We start from the raw sequence: 25,784 nt of genomic DNA, 5'->3' as shown, positions 1-25,784 counted from the left end.
TTTCAAATTCTGTCCATGACCTTTGACATTGTGGTAACTGAAGTCCACACGGTAAGTAGTGACCGAGCATTCATCGATCTCCATCATCATCATCATCATAATAGTCTTGTGTTATTAATACAATAATAATCAATGCAGAGCTGAATGTCTGATAAATACAGCGCCCACAGTGAGAAGGTTGGGGATTTGGGGGGATGGGGGGAAGGTGATGGACAGGCCCAATGTTGCCAAGTTACATCCTTTTAAGATTCAGAAAATCCACCATTCCCCTGGCACAGCTCCAGGTCTATTGTGTGGCTTTCAAAAGGGTACTTACATCAAAGGCCACTTTTAAAAAAAGTCTAGGAGATACTTGATTGTCATCTGTGTTACAAACAATGACTGTTTTTTCTGTACGGATGTTGTGCACAAATTGACTTGGTGTTAGGATACACCAAGTTTAATTAACATTCCCTATTGTAATCAGTGTTTTATATTAAAATGGAGAATGGACTATAGTTAATTATTAATGATGTCACGACACCGGGATTACAAGCCACACATTTGATGTGAACAAAAACCCCTGACATGACTAGTATGAACTTCATGGACACATTCATATACAAATAGCATGTACAACACTTCAACTAGATTTAAATAATGGAAGACTATGGGGAATTGATTGTTGCAAGCAATCTAGTGAGTTTGAAAGTGAGTTCCTTAAATAGGCTCCTCAAGGTAAATAACAAAACCATGACTTCTCTATCATTTATGGTTCTTACGGTCTGTCTGTCCATTGGCCCGTCTTCCACAGATATATTTTAAATGTGTTTTTAGATCTACTCTCACAGAAAACATCTGATGTTGACCATTGAAGGAGGCAGAAAATGTATCCAATGTACATTTTCAAAACAAATAAATATATTGCGGCACATGAAGCACTTTTCGGTTATTGTCTGTGAACACTCAGACTTCTCCCATTCGTTAAATTGGACCACATTTGTCTGCATCATTTAGGACAATAGAACACTTAGTAAAACAGAGATAGGGTAAAACCCTACTTTGCAAATATGGATGAGATTATTGATAAATGATTACTAGGCATCAAACAGCAGTAATTTCAACAGTGCTGCCCCCATTGTTTTCTACAATGAAAAAGACTTAAATGGATTTTGTTGACGATGCAAATACCAGTGTGTGTGTGTGTGGGCACAGCACTCTGGGGTTGGCAGGGGCGGAAGCGGCTGAATGTGTGTGTGCACATGAAATGGAGCCGGAATCTCACTTACAGGAAACAGTTAGGGGTTGGTCATTAACAATGAGAAATCAATTGCTTGTTGTGATGTAACTATCTATGTATGCACCACAATACAATCCCTGAAATTTGCAGGTTCTCAGGGTCTGCAAAAGGCATTCTACTGTACGCGTAACCAATAGAATGGTGATAAACTCACCCACACATCTTGAGTGACTTTTTCCCATTCTATCCAATGTGTTTTTGTTTCACTATCCATGCTATATGAGCCCAGACCAAAAAAATAAACCAAACAACAGTACTAAAAACCATTCAATAAATAACCTCAACCCATTCTAAAAGAAATTGAGTGGCTTCTTGATACCAGAGGCTGTACCTGCCTGCCAGTCGGCCTCTCCTCAGCAATCCTGGTCACTAGTGGGACGGAACAGTAGTAGACTGCTCTGTGTGCTCTGTGAGCCTTCAGATCCAAAGGCTGGAGGAGGAGCCACAGACAGTTTTCTGGTGGACATGAAGTAGAGAGAGGAGCCCACTCTAAAGCATGGTTCTTCTCAGGCTGGGGCTGGAAACTGGTGGGGCGTGTTGGAAGGACCCCTCCCCCAACCCTGTGTCTCCTCGCTGGGCCACGTCTCTGGAGCAGGGTCCTGACCACACTGTCATGGTCCTCAGCTCAGAGCCAGCGGCCTGTCCCCTGGGTGCGCTTCCGTCTCTTCTTACAGATGTAGTAGATAGGGAAGGCCACGAGGCCTGAGGAGAGAGCAGAGCAGAGCAGAGCAGGAGAGAACAGGCAGGTTAATATATAGAGCAAGCAGTAATCTCAGTGAAATGACTGACAGTTAATGCATGCAAATGAAGTGACAACTCCCACAAGGAAGTGGCCTTTTATTGTCCCCAGCACAAGGTGCACCTGTCTAATTATTCATTGCATTCAGTTGTACAACTGACTAGGTATCCCCCTTTCCCTTTAATCCACTTCTTGATATGCCACACCTGTCAGATGGATGGATTATCTTGGCAAAGGAGATATGCTCACTAACAAGGATGTAAACTAATTTGTGCACAACATTTGAGGGAAATATGCTTTTTGTGCGTATGGAAAATTTCTGGGATCTTTTATTTCAGCTCATGAGACATGGGACCAACACGTTACATTTTATATTTTTGTTCAGTGTACAATATTTTTTTATCTGGAAACTTTCTATTTTTGATATTGCTACTATGCAAGTAACCATTTCACTGTACCATTTACACCTTCTGTATAATGTGCATGTGACAAATAAACGTAGATTTTATTTTATATAGTGTGTGTTTACCAGAGACGGTAATGTGAAGAACAGCATGACCTGCACCAAAGTCAGACTGGGATATAGGCCAAGGACTCAATAAAGTGTATTTTTACCTGGAGTTTTTGAAATCTTTGGTTGTTTACTACACTACTTTACTCACTCTGTTTAGCACGTGGCCTCACATGAGAATCCTTAAAGAGATGGGTGGGGCTAAGGCTTAAGAGGGTGTGAACGATGCTGAATGGGTGTAGACAAAGAAGAGTTCTCCAGTAGGTGTACCAAAACTATTCAAGGGCCATTTTCTCAAAAGTGGGGTTACAAGTTTATCAACTTTCAAAGTAGAATTACTTTCCCATTGTTCCTCAACTGCAGTGTGTGATATAGCTTTGAGTCAATACTTTTATCCAACGTAAAAAACGACATTTAAAATTGAGCAAGATTAACAAGTGACTGTCAACAGCTTTCTATCAGTGTGTCATCCTCCCCATCGGCCAGTGTCGCAGAGCTATCTGAACGAGCAGACACTTAGCCACTTCTATCTGTTTACACCAAGACACAGGTGGCCCTTGCCAGCACACCACAGCCACTGAACAAGCCGAGTCACACTACATGTACCTACCTGACCCAAGAGAAAGTAACACATTATAGATTATATCTAAAGCCCCACTGGTTATCTAATGTGTCAAGTTTTCTTCAGGATTAGAACAGGATGTAACAGTGCTTACCTATGACCAGGGATAATGCTCCAACCACCATCACCAGGACTATGACAACAGGGGCCACCACCACTTTACTCACTGGAATTGGAGGGAGACAGAAGAGACAACGCAGATGTTCATAACGGGTCAGGACAAGTACACACATGAAAATGCATGGGGAGGACAGGGGAGTTTGGAATAGCAGCTTCGTATACAGCACATCAACATTTTCAACAGGCTATCAAACATGGGTTTAAATAGGTTCCTGCACAATTACAATACACACAACCTGAAATCAAAACAGCCACTAGCGAGTTATGGGACCATTGTCAAGGCTGTCAAAACAATAGAATGGGAGTTGTGGGAGCAGTGCCTTAATAGAAGGTAGAGGGGGTGTTGGAGCCCCTCTGAAGGCCACATTAGCCCACAGTCAACCGTGTGTCAGATGTTTCCACTGGCAACCTGCGGCTTCTGACTAACTTTAGCCAACCCCACTCAGGGAGCGACAGCTGAGGCCCTGCATGTCACTACACGCCACGCTGCCCGAGGCCCTGGGGATACGACAGACACCGCGTTGCAGTCAGAACACCTCTTAGAGAACTACTGCGTCTCTCAGGAGAGCTGTTTACTATTCAGAGACCGCAGGCAGGGTCACAAGAGACACGCGTAACCTCAGATAAGGACGTTCTGCTGATAAGGGTCATACAAACCTCTGTGGTTGCTACTATAGCACGCCGGTATTGTTCTGACTTCAGAGCCGTGACAACAATGCAAACTTTTAGCAAGGCGGTAATTGTATAGCGAAAACGGGTTTATGAAAGAGTCATATCAGCAGCAACAAGATAGTACATGCCGTTTTGATCGTCTTCATTATTGTGTGAATTATTCATAAGCAGCAGGATTTGATTAAGAGGATGAAAGGCCACCCACATGGTAATTGAAGTTTCCTCGTCGCCCCCGCCTGCCTATCTATCTCTCTGAGTCTGATCACAGAGACAAAGGAGGAAAGTCACGGGAAGTGTCATAACTACATTCAGCAGTCAGGCATAAGGCCAAAAAATTACAATTGCTAATCAGAGCATCTTTTTTTAATCAGCACTAGAAGGTCTATGTTTTTTATATGCCAGATTTTCAGAGGCTACTGATTGCTTGATCACCTAATAATAATAACCATAAAAGGTAATGGTTAATAACTTAGTGAATCCCAATGTCTCCCTTCTATGAAGGCTTTAAGGGCCTCTAGGGCCCGGGCTGAGGCTGGGTAGACTCACCACACACGGACCCCCGGACCAGCCGGCGGAGGTGGGGCTTCTCAGGAAGGTAGCGGTACTTGCAGCCGAACACGCTGAGGTTGGACGTGTGATCCCCGAAGAATCGCAGGTGACGGTACTTCTCCCCACAGCGGTAGCAGAAGTTGGTGTTGCACTGGGTGCAGTTCATGTGATCGCAGCCCTCCGTCCTCTGGATGTGGATCTGGGAAGCGTGACATCACCGGGAAGCGACATATGACTTCATGAACGCTCCATCTATAAAGCCTTTATAAGTCGCTGTTCCTTTCAAGTGAGATCCTAACTTCTGCACAGATGAATAAGTCTGAGAATACGTAGCAATTACAAGATTATCAGTTAGTTCATCGAAGGTCTTTTCAGAATAGAAAACACAGGATATAGCCTATACTTCAGGATGTAGCCTATACTTTTGTCCTGATATCTGAGCATCACTCAACCCCTCTCCCTGCCTCATGCTGACCGACAGTACATTGAGAGGAGAGTGCTGCCATGGACAGACAGCTAGCTCGCAGCCTACACATCAGTGATGGATCCCAACACCTAGAAAGAATCAGCAGTCCTGTGTTGTGTTCGCTGTTGTTGCTCTCCAAAAGGCCTATCACTGTTCATGAAACAAAGAGCTGATGTGGCTCACTAAATCTAATTTAGTATTGACTTTCTGCCCCGGGCTCAGTCTTATGACTTCCTGGAATGCTTCATTTCTAGCCATCGTTACAAGTGGACTAGGGAGACAAAGACAACAACAATATCTCTCTGTCTCTCTCTTTCCTAACCTTGTGTCTGAAGCTCTGAGAGAAAGAGAACATGCACTGAGGACACTGTCATGGCTGTAGAACACCTGAAAAACACATCTCTAATAACCTTATGTAGACATAAAGAGCTGGAGAACTGTCTGCCCTCTCTTCTTTAAACACAATTAGCAGGTTCTGCTGGGATACAGGACTTGCTGTGTTTGCTCACTTTAAACACCACCTTCCTAGTCAAGTGAACAACCTTTAGGACCATCGTTTTGCTGCAAAACTGTCGACCTAAATCTCCCTCAAGGAGAAAGGTTTGCTATTTTTGTAAACTCTCCAGGCCCTGTCACTCACTTTGCAGCGGGGGCACTTCTGGGCGTTCCTCTGGCCGTGCTCGATGACGCTGGCCCAGTGACGCAGCAGCTTGTCCCCCTTCCTGTATTCCCGGCACTTCAGACCATCGTGCCATGGGGCTTGGCACTTGAAACACCACACAAACTGACACTTGGTGCACTGGATCTGCAGAGGGCATAGACATGTGATCGGAGAGATGCAAGGCATACAGTGCATAGATGTGCCTGTCTGCACAGACTAAAGCCTCCATCATTAATTATGCACAATGATGCACTTTGTAGACGATTTAAGGAACCTAAGCGTTTCCCAAAGCAGTACACAAGGTCAGATTGTGTACTACAACGTCAGATTATATGCATTCTTCAGAAAGACATACGTAATTCAGATATTTTCTTATTATTACTGTTTAATATCAGGGTTCATACTAGAAACAGCAGAGGCCCTGTACTCACATTTTACTTGGGCTCAGTCCTTCTGTATAATATCTGATCTCAGAACAGTATAGTCGCTCTCTCTCACCTTGTATTTGTGGTCTGCCTTGCTGGGGGTGCGTCCTTTCAGGGAGGTGAACTGGCTGCACTGGGGACAGGGTTTGGTGCTGGAGTCGACCCGGCTCAACTCCAGGAAGTACTTGTATTTAGCCACTTCCTCGCTGCCCAGGTGGGACACCACCAGGCTCTCCTCCAGGTAACCACTGCACTCCGTGATGGGGCACACGATGTCCGCTCTGCCCACCCTGACCTGGGGCAGACATAGACATTACACAGATCAATGAAGAGAGACGTGGTTTATGATCTACTCTACAGAATGCTGTAGGACAAATTAGGATCAACTACCGAATGGACAGTGGTCATACGTTACATGCAAACACATTGCCATTGGCCGTAGATCCAGTTAGAAAATATTGTCAATACATGAAGCTACTGGATTGCGTAATGTGTTATGTAGATGAAGGGTAGACAAAGCAATACAATACATACAATACAGAACATATACTGAGTGTACAAAACATTAGGAACAACTTCCTAATATTGAGTTGCACCCCCTTTAGCTCTCAGAACAGCCTCAAATCGCTGGGGCATGGTGTCGAAAGCGTTCCACATGGATGCTGGCCTATGGGGGTGACAGGTAGCCTAGTGGTTAGAGCGATGGACTAGTAACCGAAAGGTCGCAAGATCGAATCCCTGAGCTGACAAGGAAAAAATCTGTCGTTCGGCCCCTGAACAAGGCAGTTAACCCACTGTTCCTAGGCCATCATTGAAAATAAGAATTTGTTCTTAACTGACTTGCCTAGTTAAATAAAATAAATAAAAAATAAAATAATGTTGAGTCAAGTTAGCTGGATGTCCTTCTGGTGGTGGACTGTTCTTGACACACATGGTAAACTGTTGAGTGAAAAATCCAGCAGCGTTGTGGTTCTTGACACACTCAAACCGGTGTACCTGGCAAACACTACAATACCCTGTTCAAAGGCACTTACATTCATTCACCCTCCATGTCTCAATTGTCTCAAGGCTTCAAAATCATTCTTTAAAATCGGTCTCCTTCCCTTCATCTACACTGATTGAAGTGGATTTAACAGGTGACATCAATAAGGGATCATAGCTTTAACCTGGATTCACCTGGTCAGTCTGTCATGGAAAGAGCAGGTGTTCCTAATGTTTTATACACTCATTGTACATGGCCTGGCAGGTACTGTAGGCTAACTGACATAAGGCAAAGTTAATTGTTACCATAATACCCTTATAATATAAATACTGTGTGTGTGAGAATGGGGTCTTTCTTTAGGATCTGGGTTTTAAGAGAGGGCTCAATGCTCTCATTGCTCTGTGACCTTCACTGGTTCCCAGAGGCAGGAGTAGAGCAGGGAGAGAGGAGAGATGTCTCTGGCATCAATAAGATCTCATTTCGCCCACACTGTTCACGTGAAGTGGTGTCAGACTGGGACTTCCTGGGTGAAGCTGGAAGGCTTCCATGAACAACAGTAGTGACCTACTACTACAACTGTGGAAAACAACAGAGGAAGAAGGGCCTAGTAAAAGGTCTCAGTGAGAGTCTTAGCCTCCACCCCACTACCACCTAAGGCATGGTGCAGACAGAAGGGCAGGCCAGGCCCAGGCCTCCCAGAGGATTAGTACACAGTACTGCTGCTCTGATCTAACTAATCCTCTGCTGGCAAGGTCTGTAGTACATGTCCATACAGTAGACGAAGCAGACGCTAGAGCAGGGGTCAGCAACAGGTGGGCCAAAACTGACACACGAGTTTTAAGTTAAAAAAAATATCAGATTGTTTTTTTTTATGTTTGTCAAAATACACTGTAAAATCACCAGGAATTCAGCTAAAATGTGTTTAATTTAGGAAATCTGTTCCCAAGTATTCCTACAAATAAAAAAATAGAAATATATGATCATGTCTCAATGTAATCAAGTTATGAAAATATTGTTATTTTCAAATCTCTTTTTGGCCTTATTTGTGGTCAATTTGCAGTGTACAAATTATTATAATTATGTTCCGACCATCTGTTCTGACACAAACCGTGCCACGGCTGAATTTAGTTGCCTACCCCTGGACTAGAGAGTGACGCAGCATACTTCTGGGGTAATGCCCAGCAGACTGAGCAGGCTCCTAACACTATGACAGTCTGGCCTCTGGCCCTATGGGCCGTTACTGGCCCTGCACTCAGCTCAGTTCCTCAGGGCCAGGCTGTCTACTCTGTTCTGCTCTGGGGTTGCTCAGTGCACTGCAGCAGCAGCTCAGCCATTGTTGCCCAATGAGCTCACATGAGAGGTTGATGATCAGAACTAGGTAGGCCTAAAGTGAGAACAAAACACAGACTGTTCTTTAGAGATAGCTGATTGAAAACTCTCCAAGAAAGAGGAGTCACAGTGCAACTGAGATGATAATCTGGTGAAACAGTGGGATATCAATAATACACTTTTCTTTCCCAGAACGATGAAGTCTGCCAACTCCTGTGGAGTGGGGACCTCCATTTGACTTCAGTCCAGCTGACTGGTCTGGACAAAATAACCTGTATTAGCTAAAAATGTAATAAGTGTATTTATTCATTACAGGCTTGGTTCCTCTAATAATATGTCTGGCCTATTGTAAATAACCCTGTACGGGCACCAGCATGATATATGTATCTACTAGGGCTGAGAATTACCAGGGACCTCACGATACGACATGATAATGATACTTAGGTGCCGATACAATATGTATTGTGATTCGATACTACGATTGTCATGGAAATAAAAGTTCTGAAAACATGTTGGCTCACTATTTTTTTTAAAACAAGATGGAGAACGAGCTATAGGATAGAAAATACTGGAGTTTTCACCGACTAGCGCTAGCTAACGCTACCTACAGTAGCAGTTTTTGTTTTACAAATCAATACCTTGAGCCAAAGTTTATATTTATACCGTTGAAAAATAATATTGCAAAATGTGACTGTATCAATATTTTCCCCCCATCACTAATAACTACTGTTTGTTTAAATAAAAGGAAGTGAATATGTGGGAAGTTTGTGTTGTGACTTGCATTGGGAAGTCCCAGCTATTGGCTAAACCTGCACAGACAAGGTCACAGGCTTAGGACGAGCTAGGCTGTGACGCTGATGAGATGAGACAGTTAGTAAGAGAGTTGCCACCTGTGAAGGTAGTGCACAGTGACGAGGGTGTGAAGGTGTCCCCTGGGCGACCATGGAGCCCAACTCTACACCCATCAACCAGGCCACAGGACAGTGACCCTGTCAGCCAACACGGCAGGGACACTAGAGCAGTGGCAAGGTGTGAAAAAGATATAGGCCTATAACATCTCCCTTCCTCTCCAAGAGCAGTGTGCCCCTGGATTTCACCAGGGCATACCATTAGTGGTCTAGTGCTGTTTTTTATTTTATTTAACTAGGCAAGTCAATTAAGAACAAATTCTTATTTACAATGACGGCCTACCCCGGCCAAACCCTAACCTGGACGACGCTGTATTTTAAAAAGCCTAATTTAAATGGCTAATTCTTCATATACAGTTGAACTCAGTTTTTCACAATTCCTGACATTTAATCCTTGTAAAAATTCACTGTCTTAGGTCAGTTGTGATCACCACGTTATTTTAAGAATGTGAAATGTCAGAATAATAGTAGAGAATGATTTATTTCAGCTTTTATTTCTTTCATCACATTCCCAGTGGGTCAGAAGTTTACATACACTCAATTAGTATTTGGTAGCATTGCCTTTAAAATTGTTTAACTTGAGTCAAACATTTCGGGTAGCCTTCCACAAGCTTCCCACAATAAGTTGGGGAATTTTGACCCATTCCTCCTGACAGAGCTGGTGTAATTGAGTCAGGTTTGTAGGCCTCCTTGCTCGCACACGCTTTTCCAGTTCTGCCCACAAATTTTCTATGGGATTGAGGTCAGGGCTTTGTTATGGCCACTCCAATACCTTGACTTTGTTGTCCTTAAGCCATTTTGCCACAAATCTGGAAGTATGCTTGGGGTCGTTGTCCATTTGGAAGACCCATTTGCGACCAAGCTTTAACTTCCTGACTGATGTCTTGAGATGTTGCTTCAATTTATCCACATAATTTTCCTACCTTATGATGCAATTTATTTTGTGAAGTGCACCAGTCCCTACTGCAACAAAGCACCCCCACAACCCCGTGCTTCACGGTTGGGATGGTGTTCTTCGGCTTGCAAGCCTCCCCCTTTTTCCTCCAATCATAACGATGGTCATTATGGCCAAACAGTTCTATTTTTGTTTCATCAGACCAGAGGACATTTCTCCAAAAGTACGATCTTTGTCCCCATGTGCAATTGCAAACCGTAGTCTGGCTTTTTTATGGCGGGTTTGTAGCAGTGGCTTCTTCCTTGCTGAGTGGCCTTTTAGGTTATGTCAATATAGGACTAGTTTTACTGTGGATATAGATACTTGTGTACCTGTTTCCTCCAGCATCTTCACAAGGTCCTTTGTTGTTGTTCTGGGATTGATTTGTACTTTTCGCACCAAAGTACGTTCATCTCTAGGAGACAGAAGGCGTCTCCTTCCTGAGCAGTATGATGGCTGCGTGGTCCCATAGTGTTTATACTTGCATACTATTGTTTGTACCGATAAATGTGGTACCTTCAGGTGTTTGGAAATTGCTCCCAAGGATGAACCAGACTTGTGGAGGTCTACAATTATTTTTCTGAGGTCTTGGCAGATTTCTTTTGACTTTCCCATGATGTCAAGCAAAGAGGCACTGAGTTTGAAGTTAGGCCTTGAAATAAATCCACAGGTACACCTCCAATTGACTCAAATTATGTCAATTAGCCTATCAGAAGCTTCTAAAGCATGACATTTTCTGGAATTTTCCAAGCTGTTTAAAGGCACAGTCAACTTAGTGTATGTAAACTTCTGACCCACTGGAATTGTGATACAGTGAATTATAAGTGAAATAATCTGTCTGTAAACAATTGTTGGAAAAATTACTTATGTCATGCACAAAGTAGATATCCTAACCGACTTGCCAAAACTATAGTTTGTTAACAAGAAATTTGTGGAGTGGTTGAAAAAATTGTTTTAATGACTCCAACCTAAGTGTATCAAACCTGGGTCTGTAGTGATGCCTCTAGCACTGAGATGCAGTGCCTTAGACCGCTGCGCCACTCGGGAGCCTAGTATGACTGCCCTGCTGCTTCAGAGCCAAACACATGTGAGCAGAGGAGAAACTGTAGTCCACCACATCCTCGCAGAGATATTAATGAGCGATCTCCAGGAGTGCGTTTTCATCCCTTTATTAGGCCTAATTTTAGCCCTGATTTCACTAATGACCAGAGGTGCAGATTAACTTTATTAGGCTTCTGTCCTCAGGCAACCCCCCGGGCCTATGTGGGCTTGAGGTCTCTTTTTCACGTTCTCTATCTCTCACTCACTCACTCACTCACTCACTCACTCACTCACTCACTCACTCACTCACTCACACACTCACACACTCACACACTCACACACTCACACACTCACACACTCACACACTCACACACGTCCATAGTGTTCAGCCTGAGCCGGTGGAACCAGCTTTGGTAGAGGAGTGACACAAGATAAGGCTGGTAACAGCGTGACAATGGGCAGCAAGAAGCAACACAATGGATACTACCTAGGGTGGTCCCTTCCATACTTCCTTATGCTATGTCACACTTCAGCTATGCTCATGAAACGATTAATGATGCTGACGCGAATCTACAGATACTCAAACGTTCAGCGTCGGTTTGATCACAGCTTTGGTGAATCAGTCACGTCCCCTACCAGTGTTACACCGTCCGTGTTCGCCATAATAAGATGTTAGGGATACCATTGCGTAAGCATGCAAAAAAGACAAGCGAATAACAATGTGTCTTGCAGCATCTGCAACACTTTGATATGTACTGAGAGGAAAGTCTTTATATTCTCTGACAGGGATGACAAACCAGTGGTATGCCAAGCTCATGTATGTAACGACTCTGAGCCAGTGTGAGGGACAGGATCGAGACACGTGGCATCACACCGGATCTAGAGGGCAGGATAACGTCCTTCCTGGATCCTGGCAGAAGGTCAGAACATTGCAATCGTCAAAGACTGACCGGCACACAACTACTTATCAGCCTCTTCTCATTGAGATTCATTGAGGCATCTTTATTTAACACAATTAGACAGACTAAGCCTGATAGGAGTTTCCTCTACAGTATAAAGATGGCGAGCCAATAATAACGAGCCCCTTAATCAAAGGAAATAGGAAGTAATAATATGTTGTAATCAACCAAAAAGGGGGAAAAAACGAGTCGGAGGTAGACAATACATGGCTCGGCTGTGACAGGGCTCAGAAAGCAAGGATGAACTAAGGATACGCTTGTGGCTCTATTATATGAAGAATTAGCCATTTAAATTAGGCTTTTTAAAATACAGTGCCTTTTTGCACGCAAGACATGGTGAGGAGATTGAACTATTTGTGTTTCCATCCCTTTGATCTGGCAGCATCACATGAATTGAGAGCAATTTTGTGGTATCCAATTGGTAGTTACAGTCTTGTCTCATCGCTGCAACTCCCGTACGGACTCGGGAGAGGTGAAGGTCGAGAGCCGTGCGTCCTCCGAAACACGACCCAACCAAGCCGCACTGCTTCTTGACACAATGCCCGCTTAACCCGGAAGCCAGCCGCACCAATGTGTCAGAGGAAACACAGTACACCTGGCGACCGTGTCAGCGGGCACTGCACCCGGACCGCCACAGGAGTCGCTAATGCACGGTGCCAGCCAAACCCTCCCCTAACGAGGATGACACTGGGCCAATTGTGCGCCGCCCCATGGGTCTCCCGGTCTGGACTCGAACCCGGAAACTCTAGTGGCACAGCTAGCACTGCGATGCAGTGCCTTAGACCACCGCGCCACTTGGGAGGCCCCTCACACAGCCTATTAAAATCAGACTATAAGACATACAGGCTTTTATCATCAGACCAGACGTCACCCTAACAGGAATACGAATACAGACATTAAAAGCAATGACAGTTTTAATCATTGCAGGCAAAGCAGCCTTCAGAACTCCTCCAAAAGGAGAAGAAAAGACACAGTAGGACTCAAGAGCGGGTAGGCGTGTACTTCAAGCCCACATCGGTTGAGACAGAAAACTTTGACCAATCATTGGACAAGTTTTGGAGAGCAACTAGGCCTAAACTGTGCTTAGAGTTCATAGGATCCATAGAACTCACACAAAGCAAGGAATGCCTAAAACTCTTTGAGGCATAGAATGTACTGTATGCAGGTCACTGGAAACGCTTAGAAACCAGTGCACAAGTCTGAGAGCATTTGAGCCTAAGAGAGCCAACAGCAAATCCTCTAAATCAAGGTTTAATGCACTGAAATGCATTAGGCACGACAGACACTGCCACTTTATGAAGCAAGCAGTTGACGTAACTGTGTTTAACGTGTTAATGTACTGTAACAGACATTACACTTTGTTTGACGCAGGAGAACCATTTCAACAGACAGGTTTTACAGGTTAGCACTAGCAGATTCATAACTGCAAAAGCCAAGCCAAAGAACACAAGACAAACCCTAACAGTAGAACAAAGGGCCCTGTCATTCCCCAATTACATCCATTAGACACAACAATGTCCATACAGTGGCTAATCAATTGGGCACATTTTGAATTATACAGCTTTTACAGCATAATAACATCACTATGAGCAGTAGCAGCAGCAAACCACATAAACTATGGTTGGACAGGATGACTGTGCTGCTGCCCCTGAAACCCTCAGCCTGCTCATTACAGCCTGGAAACAATTGAATTAGCCAATTCCTCCCTAAAGAAGCCCATGTGAACATGGAGGAATTCCACGGTAACGGAATTCCGCTTTGACTCAAGTTTTTTTTTTCACTTAAAATGTATGCCAAACAAAAAAACATAAATTTCTATGTTTAACAAACCATACAACTCCATGCACATGGACTACTTTTAACAATTTCCACTGAAAAATGTACAAAAGCTAATTTTGTGGAAGAACTGTGCAGATGTAAACTCTAGTAACGGAATTACTGTAAAATCTCTTTAAGGTTTTTATGTGACCACATTTTCCAAAAACTCTGTTACAGTGCCTTTAGAAAGTATTCATACCCCTTGACTTGTTCCACATTTTGTTGAATTACAGCCAGAATTCAAAATGAATTACTTTTTTTTCTCATCCATCTACACACAATATCCCATAATGACAAAGTGAAAACATGTTTTGATACATTTTTGCAAATGTATTGAAAATGAAATACACAGATAACTAATTTACATAAGTATTCACACCCCTGACTCAATACATGTTAGAATCCCCTTCGGCAGCGGTTACAGCTGTGAGTCTTTCTGGGTAAGTCTCCAAGAGCTTTGCACACCTGGATTGTACAATATTTGTGCATTATTATTATTTGTTTCATTTTCAAGCTCTGTCAAGTTGGTTGTTAATCATTGCTAGACAGCCATTTTCTTGCCATAGATTTTCAAGCCGATTTAAGTCAAAACTGTAAGTAAGCAACTCAGGAACATTCAATGTTGTCTTGGTAAGCAACTCCACTATATATTTGGCCTTTTGTTTTAGGTTATTGTCCTGCTGAAAGGTGAATGTCTCCCAGTGTCTTTTGGAAAGTAGATTGAACCAGGTTTTCCTCTAGGATTTGGCCTGTGCTTAGCTCTATTCCATTTATTTTTATCCAAAAAAGCTCCCTAGTCCTTGTCGATGACAAGCATACCCATAACATGATGCAGCCACCACCATGCATGAAAATATGAAGAGTGGTACTCAGTAATGTGTTGTGTTGGATTTGCCCCAAACATAACACTTTGTATTCAGGACATCATTTATTTGCCACATTTTTTGCAGTTTTACTTTAGAGCCTTATCGCATACAGGATGCACGTTTTGGAATATTTTTTATTCTGTACAGGCATCCTTCTTTTCACTCTGTCATTTAGTTTAGAATTAGTATTGTGGAGTATGTTGTTGATCCATCCTCAGTGTTCTCCTATCACAGCCATTAACTGTTTTAAAGTCACCATTAGCTTCATGGTGAAATCCATGAGCAGTTTCCTTCCTCTCCGGCAACTGAGTTAGGAAGGACGCCTGTATCTTTCTAGTGACTGGGTGTATTGATTCACCATCCAAAGTGTAATTAATAACCTCATCATGCTCAAAGGGATATGCATTGTCTGCTTTCTAGTATTTTTACCCATATACCAATAAGTGCCTTTCTTTGCGAGTCAGTGGAAAAACTCCCTGGTCTTTGCGGTTGAAACTGTGTCTGCAATTCACTGCTTGACTGAGGGACCTTACAGATAATAACATGTGTGGGGTACAAAGAAAAGGTAGTCATTCAAAAATCATGTTAAACACTATTATTGCACACAGTGAGTCCATGCAACTTATTATGTGACTTGTTGATGAAATTCTTACTCCTGAACTTCCTTGCCATAACAAAGGGGTTGAATACTTATTGCCCCAAGACAATTCAGCTTTTCACTTTTAATTAATTAGTAGAAATTTCTAAAACATAATTCCACTTTGACATTGTAGGATATTGTGTGTACTAGGCCAATGACACAACATCTCAATTTAATCCATTTTAAAATTCTGCCTGTAACACAACAAAATGTGGAAAAAGTCAAGAAGGTACTGTAAATATCTTCCCCGAATTAAGATTCAAAGACGTCTGCAGAAAGTATTGGGTGTCAGCTATGACATACTGGAGCACCTTGAGTTTGAAAAAATATACACTGCTCAAAAAAATAAAGGGAACACTTAAACAACACAATGTAACTCCAAGTCAATCACACTTCTGTGAAATCAAACTGTCCACTTAGGAAGCAACACTGATTGACAATAAATTTCACATGCTGTTGTGCAAATGGAATAGACAACAGGTGGAAATTATAGGTAATTAGGAAGACCACTCCCAATAAAGGAGTGGTTCTGCAGGTGGGGACCACAGACCACTTCTCAGTTCCTATGCTTCCTGGCTGATGTTTTGGTCACTTTTGAATGTTGGCGGTGCTTTCACTCTAGTGGTAGCATGAGACGGAGTCTACAACCCACACAAGTGGCTCAGGTAGTGCAGCTCAACCATGATGGCACATTAATGCGAGCTGTGGCAAGAAGGTTTGCTGTGTCTGTCAGCGTAGTGTCCAGAGCATGGAGGCGCTACCAGGAGACAGGCCAGTACATCAGGAGACGTGGAGGAGGCCGTAGGAGGGCAACAACCCAGCAGCAGGACCGCTACCTCTGCCTTTGTGCAAGGAGGAGCAGGAGAAGCACTGCCAGAGCCCTGCAAAATGACCTCCAGCAGGCCACAAATGTGCATGTGTCTGCTCAAACGGTCAGAAACAGACTCCATGAGGGTGGTATGAGGGCCCGACGTTCACAGGTGGGGGTTGTGCTTACAGCCCAACACCGTGCAGGACGTTTGGCATTTGCCAGAGAACACCAAGATTGGCAAATTCGCCACTGGCACCCTGTGCTCTTCACAGATGAAAGCAGGTTCACACTGAGCACATGTGACAGACGTGACAGAGTCTGGAAACGCCGTGGAGAACGTTCTGCTGCCTGCAACATCCTCCTGCATGACCGGTTTGGCGGTGGGTCAGTCATGGTGTGGGGTGGCATTTCTTTGGGGGGCCGCACAGCCCTCCATGTGCTCGCCAGAGATTGCCTGACTGCCATTAGGTACCGAGATGAGATCCTCAGACCCCTTGTGAGACCATATGCTGGTGCGGTTGGCCCTGGGTTCCTCCTAATGCAAGACAATGCTAGACCTCATGTGGCTGGAGTGTGTCAGCAGTTCCTGCAAGAGGAAGGCATTGATGCTATGGACTGGCCCGCCCGTTCCCCAGACCTGAATCCAATTGAACACAATCTGGGACATCATGTCTCGCTCCATCCACCAACGCCACGTTGCACCACAGACTGTCCAGGAGTTGGCGGATGCTTTAGTCCAGGTCTGGGAGGAGATCCCTCAGGAGACCATCCGCCACCTCATCAGGAGCATGCCCAGGCATTGTAGGGAGGTCATACAGGCACGTGGAGGCCACACACACTACTGAGCATGACTCCAAATCCAGACCTCCATGGGTTGATAAATTGGATTTCCATTGATTATTTTTGTGTGATTTTGTTGTCAGCACATTCAACTATGTAAAGAAAAAAGTATTTAATAAGATTATTTCATTCATTCAGATCTAGGATGTGTTATTTTAGTGTTCCCTTTATTTTTTTGAGCAGTGTATTTTGGTTATTGAACCACAGGAAGTGAAATGGTTTTACACCCGATAAGAGAATTATGGTAACGGAATTACATCATGGGTCCCTGATCTGTACCACACAGAAACGCATATGAACGTTATTCTCCTTATGTTTCACAAGTTTGGACATCACAGCACAGCAAAGCACAGTAGAGTACAGTGCAGTACACTACAGCACAGCAGAGCAAAGCACAGTACAGTAAAGTAGAGTATAGTTCAGTAGTGTTCTCAAGTGTTCTCTACTGTACTTTTCCTTCATGTACTCTATTGTACTTGACTGTACTACTGTGTTCTACTCACTGTACTGTACTGTACTCAGTAATGTATTGTACTGTCCAAACTTGTGAAACATACGTCTATGGTAGGTTCAGAGAAAGGCAGAGAGAGAGATAGAGAGGGGTTGTCCAGACTAAGACTCTTGGTTTGACCACCAGACAAAAGAAAGAAAACAGTTATGAGCTGAACATAACAGTATGCAAGTGGAAGGGACAACAGAAGCAGGTGACCCCACTGTGGTTTGTGACTATTATAATTTCCCATTGTAGCCAATTTAGTTGCAGTTTTTCTGTTACCGTTTTGGTAACAGAAACACGAGTTTTAATCTCTTAATAATTCATAAACAAATTTGATATCAGTAAATTCACTACAACTAATTGGTAGGTCTACTATTACTTTTTACTTCTGTGAACTTCATTATCCTCCCTCCTCATGAGGGAGAGAAATTAGAAAATATCTTAAAGGCGCTACACCTAGAATTTCTCCCCTACAGTATGTGGAAGCTAGGTGAATTGCAATAGCACTAGGTTGCATTAAAAACAAATCTCCCCCGTAACATTGCATCCCATTTCCCTGTAACATGGCGGAGACTCGTGCTTGAGCCTTGTTATTGAAAATATATTTCACAGAGATTTAGAAGGTATTCCTTACAATATTAAGTGTTTGCTTTCTCACATACACAAAAACTGAACGAACCGTGTAGAATTTTTTTCAACTAGGACATTTCTACATTGGCCGTTTTACCCGATTTCCACCAGATAACCAAAGTTTAAACAGCTTTCCCATTTTGACAACAGATGCCACTCCAGCAGGAGAAATCAATAGGAGAATATCACAGCTAATCATAACACTTGCGGGTAAGTAATACTGTGAAACACTATCATCCCACTATTAGTGGTATTATGAACATTTTCTGAAATTACAAGGCAAACATTTGTGGGCTTTTGGTAACGGAATTCAAGGCACAAGGCAACATTTCTTAAACATACAGAAGGTAAACAATTTCTCCAAAACTAAATATGTGTTGATATTAGTTGGTAGGTTCTTTACGTCAACATTATTGTGTTTTGATGAAATCTGATACCTTTTAAGACTTTTTCTGGTAGATGTTTTCTAAGACCCCTTTTCCTTCTGTTTATCCAGAAATCGAAGTCTTTGCTTATGCTGACATTTTCTTACGGAAAATGGTTGAAAAATGTATCAACGCCTTCATTTCCCAAAAATATAGACTCAGCTTTCATTTGACACCCAATTTGATATGCTCCTATGAACTTCATATGTTGGCGCTCATGGGTCCTTTACATGGAAATGCCCTTGTGCTGTATCAGTCCCTATCCTGAGCTTGATGAGTCAAGGACTAAATTGGATTTGAGTCAAGGAACAGTCTGCAATCTGATGCTACAAGATGACAATAACAAGATCCGTCTTGGTGGCCAACTGACATTGTCTTCAGAGAGAACACACAGCAGCACACAGCCTCTCGTGGAAGAGCAACGGGATTTCATTAGGTGCTACAGGGACAGAGCTCTGTGATTAGGCCAGCGTTTTCCAAGCTAGGGGTCGCGGCCACATGTGGGGACACCTGATTTGAAACCCTGAAAAAATAAATAATAATCATCACACTTTGTTCATAGAACCAGGGTTAGGTCAGTAACCTCCAGTCGCCGCTAGATGTCTGCTTTCTTCCTACAAATGAGGCTCTATCTTTTGAACGGTTGAAGCTACAAAATATTATGACCCTATTACTGAAAGATAAGACACTCTGGAACGTGTACGTGTCTCCTGTTTCCTTCTACAATGCCAACAAGCACAGGACCCATTAGAAGAGAGAGGACAAGATCACCCAGCTCAACATGTAGTTTTGATTTACACTGAACAAAAATATAAACGCAAAATGTAAAGTGTTGATTCCTTACTGCATGAGCTGAAATAAAAGATCCCAGATATTCTTTTCCATATGCACAAAAAAACATATTTCCCTCATATTGTGCGCACAAATTTATTTACATCCCTTTTAGAGAGCATTTCTCCTTTGCCAAGATAATCCATCAACCTGACAGGTGTGGCATATCAAGAAGCTGAATCAACAGCATGATCATTACACAGGCGCACCTTGTTCTGGGGACAATCAAAGGCTACTCTAAAATGTGCAGTTGTGTCACACAACACAATGCCACAGATGTCAAAAGTATTGAGAGAGCGTGCAATCGGCATTCTGACTGCAGGAATGTCCTCCAGAGCAGTTCCCAGAAAATTGAATGTTAATTTCTCTACTATAAGCCACCTCCAATGTCATTTCAGAGAATTTGGCAGTACGTCCAACCGGCCTCACAACCATAACCACGCCAGCCCAGAACCTCCGCATCCGTTTTTTTACCCTGCGGGATCGTCTGAGTCCAACCACCCAGACAGCTGATGAAACTGAGGAGTATTTCTGTCTGTATTACAGCCCTTTTGTGGGGAAAAACTAATTCTGCTTCGCTATGCCCTCCCAGGCCCACCCATGGCTGTCATGTGAAATCCATAAACGATGGCGTAATGAATGTATTTTTGATTTACTGATTTCCGTATCTGAACTGTAAGTTAGTAAAATTGTGGAAATTGTCACATGTTGCGTTTTTTTTGTATGCATTTGGTTGAGTTGTCAACTAACAAATTCAATGTGAAATCAACAACAAACGTCACCATGTCATTGGATCTATGTTCAAATTTGGGCTACGCTAATGACTTTTTACAAATCCAATCAGTTTTTGCACATTGATTCAACGTCGTCACAGATTTTTGGGGTTGAAATTAAGTCTTTGCCCAGTGGGCAGGCACTAAATCAGACTGTGGAAAATGAACATATTTTCTACACAGAAGATCATACAACATTATTGCCTGATTATCTTCTGAACTTCCCAATAACTTTCTGATACATTTTAGTCACTTCAAACCTTACTTTGAAATAATGTCAAAAGTATTGTCGGACTGATTTGTAATAGAGACTCTCATAGCCACAATTAAAAAAGTCAACATTGGCCGTTGATCTCATCAAAAACATGTTTTAACATGGTGGGGTTGCGAAAACACGCTGGGGAACCGCTGGATTAGGCTATCAATTACAGCCACACATTACAATCTCCACCCCTACCTCCGCTGCTGCCATCAGCCGCGAGGATAGACAGCACACCCACAACACTCAGCCAGCAAATCCAATTTGCAGGCAGGCAGTCAGTCAGTGCCTTCACTGATGTTGCAATATCTTTTGTCAATTTCTTTACTTGTTTTTCTACATCCTCCATATCTGTACAGACCGCTCACGGACACCACACACTGTTTATCTGTGTTAGCCGTCCATAGAAACTTTGTATACCATATCACAGTCATCCCACACTTTATTCAAGGATAGACAGGGACACGGATACATTCTCTGGGGAATACCTAACATGTCCCTTCACTTTACACTCAGTTGGGCCTAGTTATCCTGTTGAATTCCACAGCACAGAGTTGTTGCAGATTGTTCCTTACATGAGGAGCCAGTAGGTTCAGCAAGCAGGAAGCACATGGCTTCCCTAAACAAGGAAAACAATGGCTGAGGCAACACAGTTACAACACAATGGGATATTCCTTCCATCCCTTCTCCCTAAGCAGTCCAGCAAAATACTGACACATAGGCCTAACACTAATACTAAGATGGGAACTTGTTAAGCCTGTTAATTTATCACTATACTAGCCTACATCCCAATTGCTTGTCTCTCTTCCAGGGTGCAGCAGGAGACAGTCCATGTTGACTGGGCCTACCTCAGGTAGTTTAGCACATGGTGTACAGTGTAATACTAGACCCCAGTACTCTCCCAGCTGACTGCCCCAGCAGGTCTTCCTCCTCGTGGTAACTAGTCTGAGCACATGGACCAACGCTCCCATTGGGTATGCAGTACGACACAGGCAGCCAAATGTCTACAGAACACAACATCTGCACCTGGATAAGCTATTGACATGCCAATGAGCTCGGGAGGGTCTCAAATGAACCCAAACGCAAATCCAATGAGGGTAAACATACATTTGTGTTGTGAAAACCCACAGTAATCACAACAGCTAGGCCTCGTTTGCATATGTATAGGCCCTATCTTTTTCTGTGTCACTAGCTACATTTCCATCAAATTGGCGACAGATTTTCGTGGGAATATTCGAATTTCCGCATGAAGAGAATATGTGCATTTTTCCCAACAGTGGTGTGTTTCTACCAGACTTTATGCAGATAAAAAGCAGTGCGTGATGTCGTAGTGCACATAAAATATAATGCTTCCCTTCAGTTTTCATGTACAGAATAAAAATGTCAAGTTCAATGTGTTTCTATCGCATTTTCAACTCTACAAATAGTTTTTTCACAACAACTGTTGCGTTACATAGCAAATGTGCCTACTCTGGTCTTGGCAACCGCGCTCTAGCCAACAACCCCTGGGCTATATGGTGTGTGATTTCAATAGGTTTCCTATGGAGGATTGACAGTATAATTTAAAACAACAGATATTCCCATTCAAATCAACATTATCTGATGTGTGGAACTCCAACCATCTTTGTGGTACGATTTGAATGTTGAAATGTCTATTTACTTACTATTTTAGTATATTTATCAGCCAAAACATGACACCCACCGTGTACTCAAGTGCATGTTGTGTCTCAAGCGATGGTGGGAACAACACAAAAACCTTAGATTATGTAAAATAGGGTTTAAACTACAATATATACAAATATGAAGAAAACAAATCGCCGTTTATACGTTTTTAGATAACATTCGATTTTAGATGACATTAAAAGGTTCAAAAAATGTATTTAAAAATACGTTTTTTTTCAAAAATTATAAAATGTTGACAACACTAAACTTTTAAATGATATCAATCTCAACCGTTGATCTTTCCAGTGCTGAAGCCATGGATGTCTCATGGTATAGTGGGGTATGCAAAATGGGTCACCTTTGAGCACCTTATCTCTTGAATGTTTTCGCATTCAGGTCCAAAAAAGACCTTTCTCTTAGCACTTCTACAATGGGCAACTATGTATGGAAGGTTTCGTTCAAATCAAAAGGGTTGCGGATTTACACTGTGTCTATTGAGCATACACACACACACACACACTTTATCCAGAATGCTTGACATAGAAAACATGTGATGCTGGAAACAGCCTTCAGTGAATTGTGACGCCAGGTTTATACCTGTGAACTGATGTATCTTTTCAGGCATTCCTCGCAGACAGCCTTCTTGCAACAATGTAGCGGCTTTATGTGCTTGTCGTCCAGACAGATGCGACAGGTCAAGACAATTGATACATTGTAATCCCCGTTGTAAAAGTTGTTCAGAGTTCTAGGATCAATCAGGTTCGATAGGGTGTATGGCTCGGGGACAGAGGGGTGGCCTATTTCCAAATCGCTCTGCTGCTGCAAATCCGTGGATGGCTCTGTGGCGACGTTTGATGTTGACGGAGTTATAGCCCCATTATATTGGTGTTCTCCGGTATTGTCAGCCGGTTTCCTGTAGTTATCGTTTGCAATACAGTATACAGTACAGTAAACATGTTCCTTCAACTGTACGAAATCGTCGTCGGCCCTGCTACTTTCACAAATTTCGTCAGAATCTGTTACATCAACTTCATCCAAATCGGATGACGTTAATCCCTCTGTGTGATCTGCGACTTGCTCTTTTCCACCCTTCGTTTCATTACCACTTGACTTTTCAAGGTCCACACAATCAATTCGTTCATTTAAAACAATTTCTACCACGGCATCCTCTGGATCTGTTTGGTCATCTGCTGAATTGTTATTGAAATTCGGAGGGGATCTCGTCGTCCCGAAATTCCTCAAAATATCCACTGCAGTCGGTTTTCTGAAACTGTATCCTTCAACATTTTCTTTACAACCCGTTCTCTCAGGTCTGCGCTTGTGCGTCTCCGATACCCCGTCTTGTGTTCGGATCTTTGTTTCCCTGGCATCTTGAATCAAATCTGTGCCTGATGTCTCAACTTTATCAAACACTTCTGATGGATTGCAGACTGTCTCTTCGTCATAACTGCTGACAAAACTAGGCATTTTACACGTGTAAACATTGAGAGAAATGTGTTCATCTTCCATTCCCAAGGTAGAACTCCCCGACCATGCACACGTTGTCGCTTCCCCTCCAACTCCAGTCCAGATACTAACAAAACAAAACAAAGCCCAAGTCTGTATTTCTGCTTCCGGGTCTGCGTGTGGGAGAAAATAAATCCGTAACGTGGTAGCTGTTTGACTTCATCCAACCATCCAGCTCTTTGGCTGTGGCAAACAGCAGCGCATTTGTCAATGTAAAATAAGCAAGGTGTCATACTTATCCACCTATTACGTTTTGGTTTTATTTTACTTTTATAGTGCAGTCTGGGGGATCCTTGTCTGCCCAGCGACAGGCTACCTCCAACCAAGGTAGAAACAATCTGGCACTGTATGATCTGTCATTTATACGCAATTGTGCACAAAGGGCGCACCTAATCAATCTATGGACGCACCTGATGCAAGAAGTCATAAAGGACAACATTTTGATTCCACAAATTGAGGAATACCTCAAGAGTTGGAGAACATTACGGTATTCCAATTATAATATCCATATTTGGTCAGATTAAAATACCCTCTACCATGACACTTACCAATTCAGGCTACTAGACACTTTCAATAAAACAATTCAAAATCAGAAAGTGATGGCATTTCATTTCACAACTGAATATATTTATTCCATTTATGTATTTGCCAATGAAATAATCATCAGCAATGCATTTGTCGTCCAGTGGCACACTGACAACATCAACAGTCAACAGAAGAGGGTAGTATAGTCTATAACACAACATCACAACTGCGGAATTTGCATTTAGGATAAGTAACTGCGACAGAGGAAATCTGGTTTGCAAATCAATATAGAAAACGTAAAAATAATAATAAGACAAGCATATGTGCAGACTGTACAGTTTTCTTCAGAAGGGTTTCGGGGCTAAATTAACCTTCATATTAGGCCACCAGGGCTAATGGACACGTGCTGAATCAACCCTGTGGTCAAATTAGTCGATTTTTCCAACGCTAAATGGACCCTTGGGGGTGCGTTTTATATATGCATGATTAACATACAGTACAGAGAGGGAGAAATTGAGCTAAGACAAACAACTTTCACACATAGAGCTAATATTGTATTTAAGAAGCCAACTGTAAACATGTGGATATGCTAGGTTGGTAGTAAAATGACTAATACCATATTGATATCAAAACGAGGTTCGATAGGTAGTATCATGAATATGTGAACAGTGTATTGTCTATTAAACTGTTTATAAGCATGCTTGTTAATGTTGCAAATACATTTTTTATAGCATATTTTACTTTCAAAATACATCGGTGATGCTGACTTAAGACTCTGAAATCCTCCTCACTGGGAAAAGCAATGAAACAAACCGTGATATGGCTCATCATCAGTCATTACTCGCTCTGAGGCTTCCCAACCTCATTATATCATATACACTTCTCAACTACATATGGTTCCTGTGGCAGGAGGCCCAGACAGAATGATTGATGGAGGTAAAGAGACAGACGCTAATGGGTAGGAATGCCTATGTCATCAGAAAAAGAGCTCTAAAGATGCCCCTGATGTTCTCAGTACTATTTAACATAGGAACCTTTATGCTTTTATTCCTATTCATCATTTTCTAACACTGGTAGGTCTCACATGACTCTCTGATAAAACAATCGGTGACATGATGGCACCTCTGGTCAGCTTGGAGCCAGGCTGCAGTTTTACTCTGACGGAGGTTTTAAAACAGAATACTGTGCATTTTCTCTTGAACAGATGGCTGTGAATATTGGTGAGTCTTTGACATTTCATTTTGTGTGCGAGAGAGTGAGCGTTCAGTGAACTTCCAGCCAGCTCTGTGTGTTGGGACCATTGCTCTGTGAGCATTACCACTGTGGTTTCCAAGTACAGACAGTCTCCTTTCCATAATTGGTGTATATTTAGACACAAGCGCGCGCACACACACACACACACACACACGATCAGATAAAAATGCAACAGTGTCAAGGATTGATTTCTCCCCCGACCACAGCTCAGCTCCTGTATCATATAAGGATATTATTCTCTTTCCAATTGC

At 42.7% G+C, this 25,784-nt stretch overlaps 1 protein-coding gene across 1 annotated transcript; it reads right to left on the bottom strand.

Moving 5' to 3' along the window:
• On the bottom strand, positions 1-23,998 carry rnf217 (ring finger protein 217). The gene is made up of 6 exons (XM_029752351.1): positions 22,846-23,998; positions 6,118-6,339; positions 5,599-5,763; positions 4,490-4,691; positions 3,246-3,317; positions 1-1,981 (listed from the first exon to the last, which is right to left on the bottom strand). The coding sequence occupies exons 1-6, from the start codon at positions 23,755-23,757 to the stop codon at positions 1,905-1,907; spliced, it is 1,650 nt and encodes a 549-aa protein (XP_029608211.1). The 5' UTR covers positions 23,758-23,998; the 3' UTR covers positions 1-1,904.
• Positions 23,999-25,784: the final 1,786 nt, after the last annotated feature.

This window comes from Salmo trutta, chromosome 1 (genome assembly GCF_901001165.1).
Source record: "Salmo trutta chromosome 1, fSalTru1.1, whole genome shotgun sequence".
Lineage (NCBI taxonomy): Eukaryota > Metazoa > Chordata > Actinopteri > Salmoniformes > Salmonidae > Salmo > Salmo trutta.
Note: the sequence above shows the minus strand (reverse complement) of the source record. Positions and strands in the feature narration are given on the sequence as shown.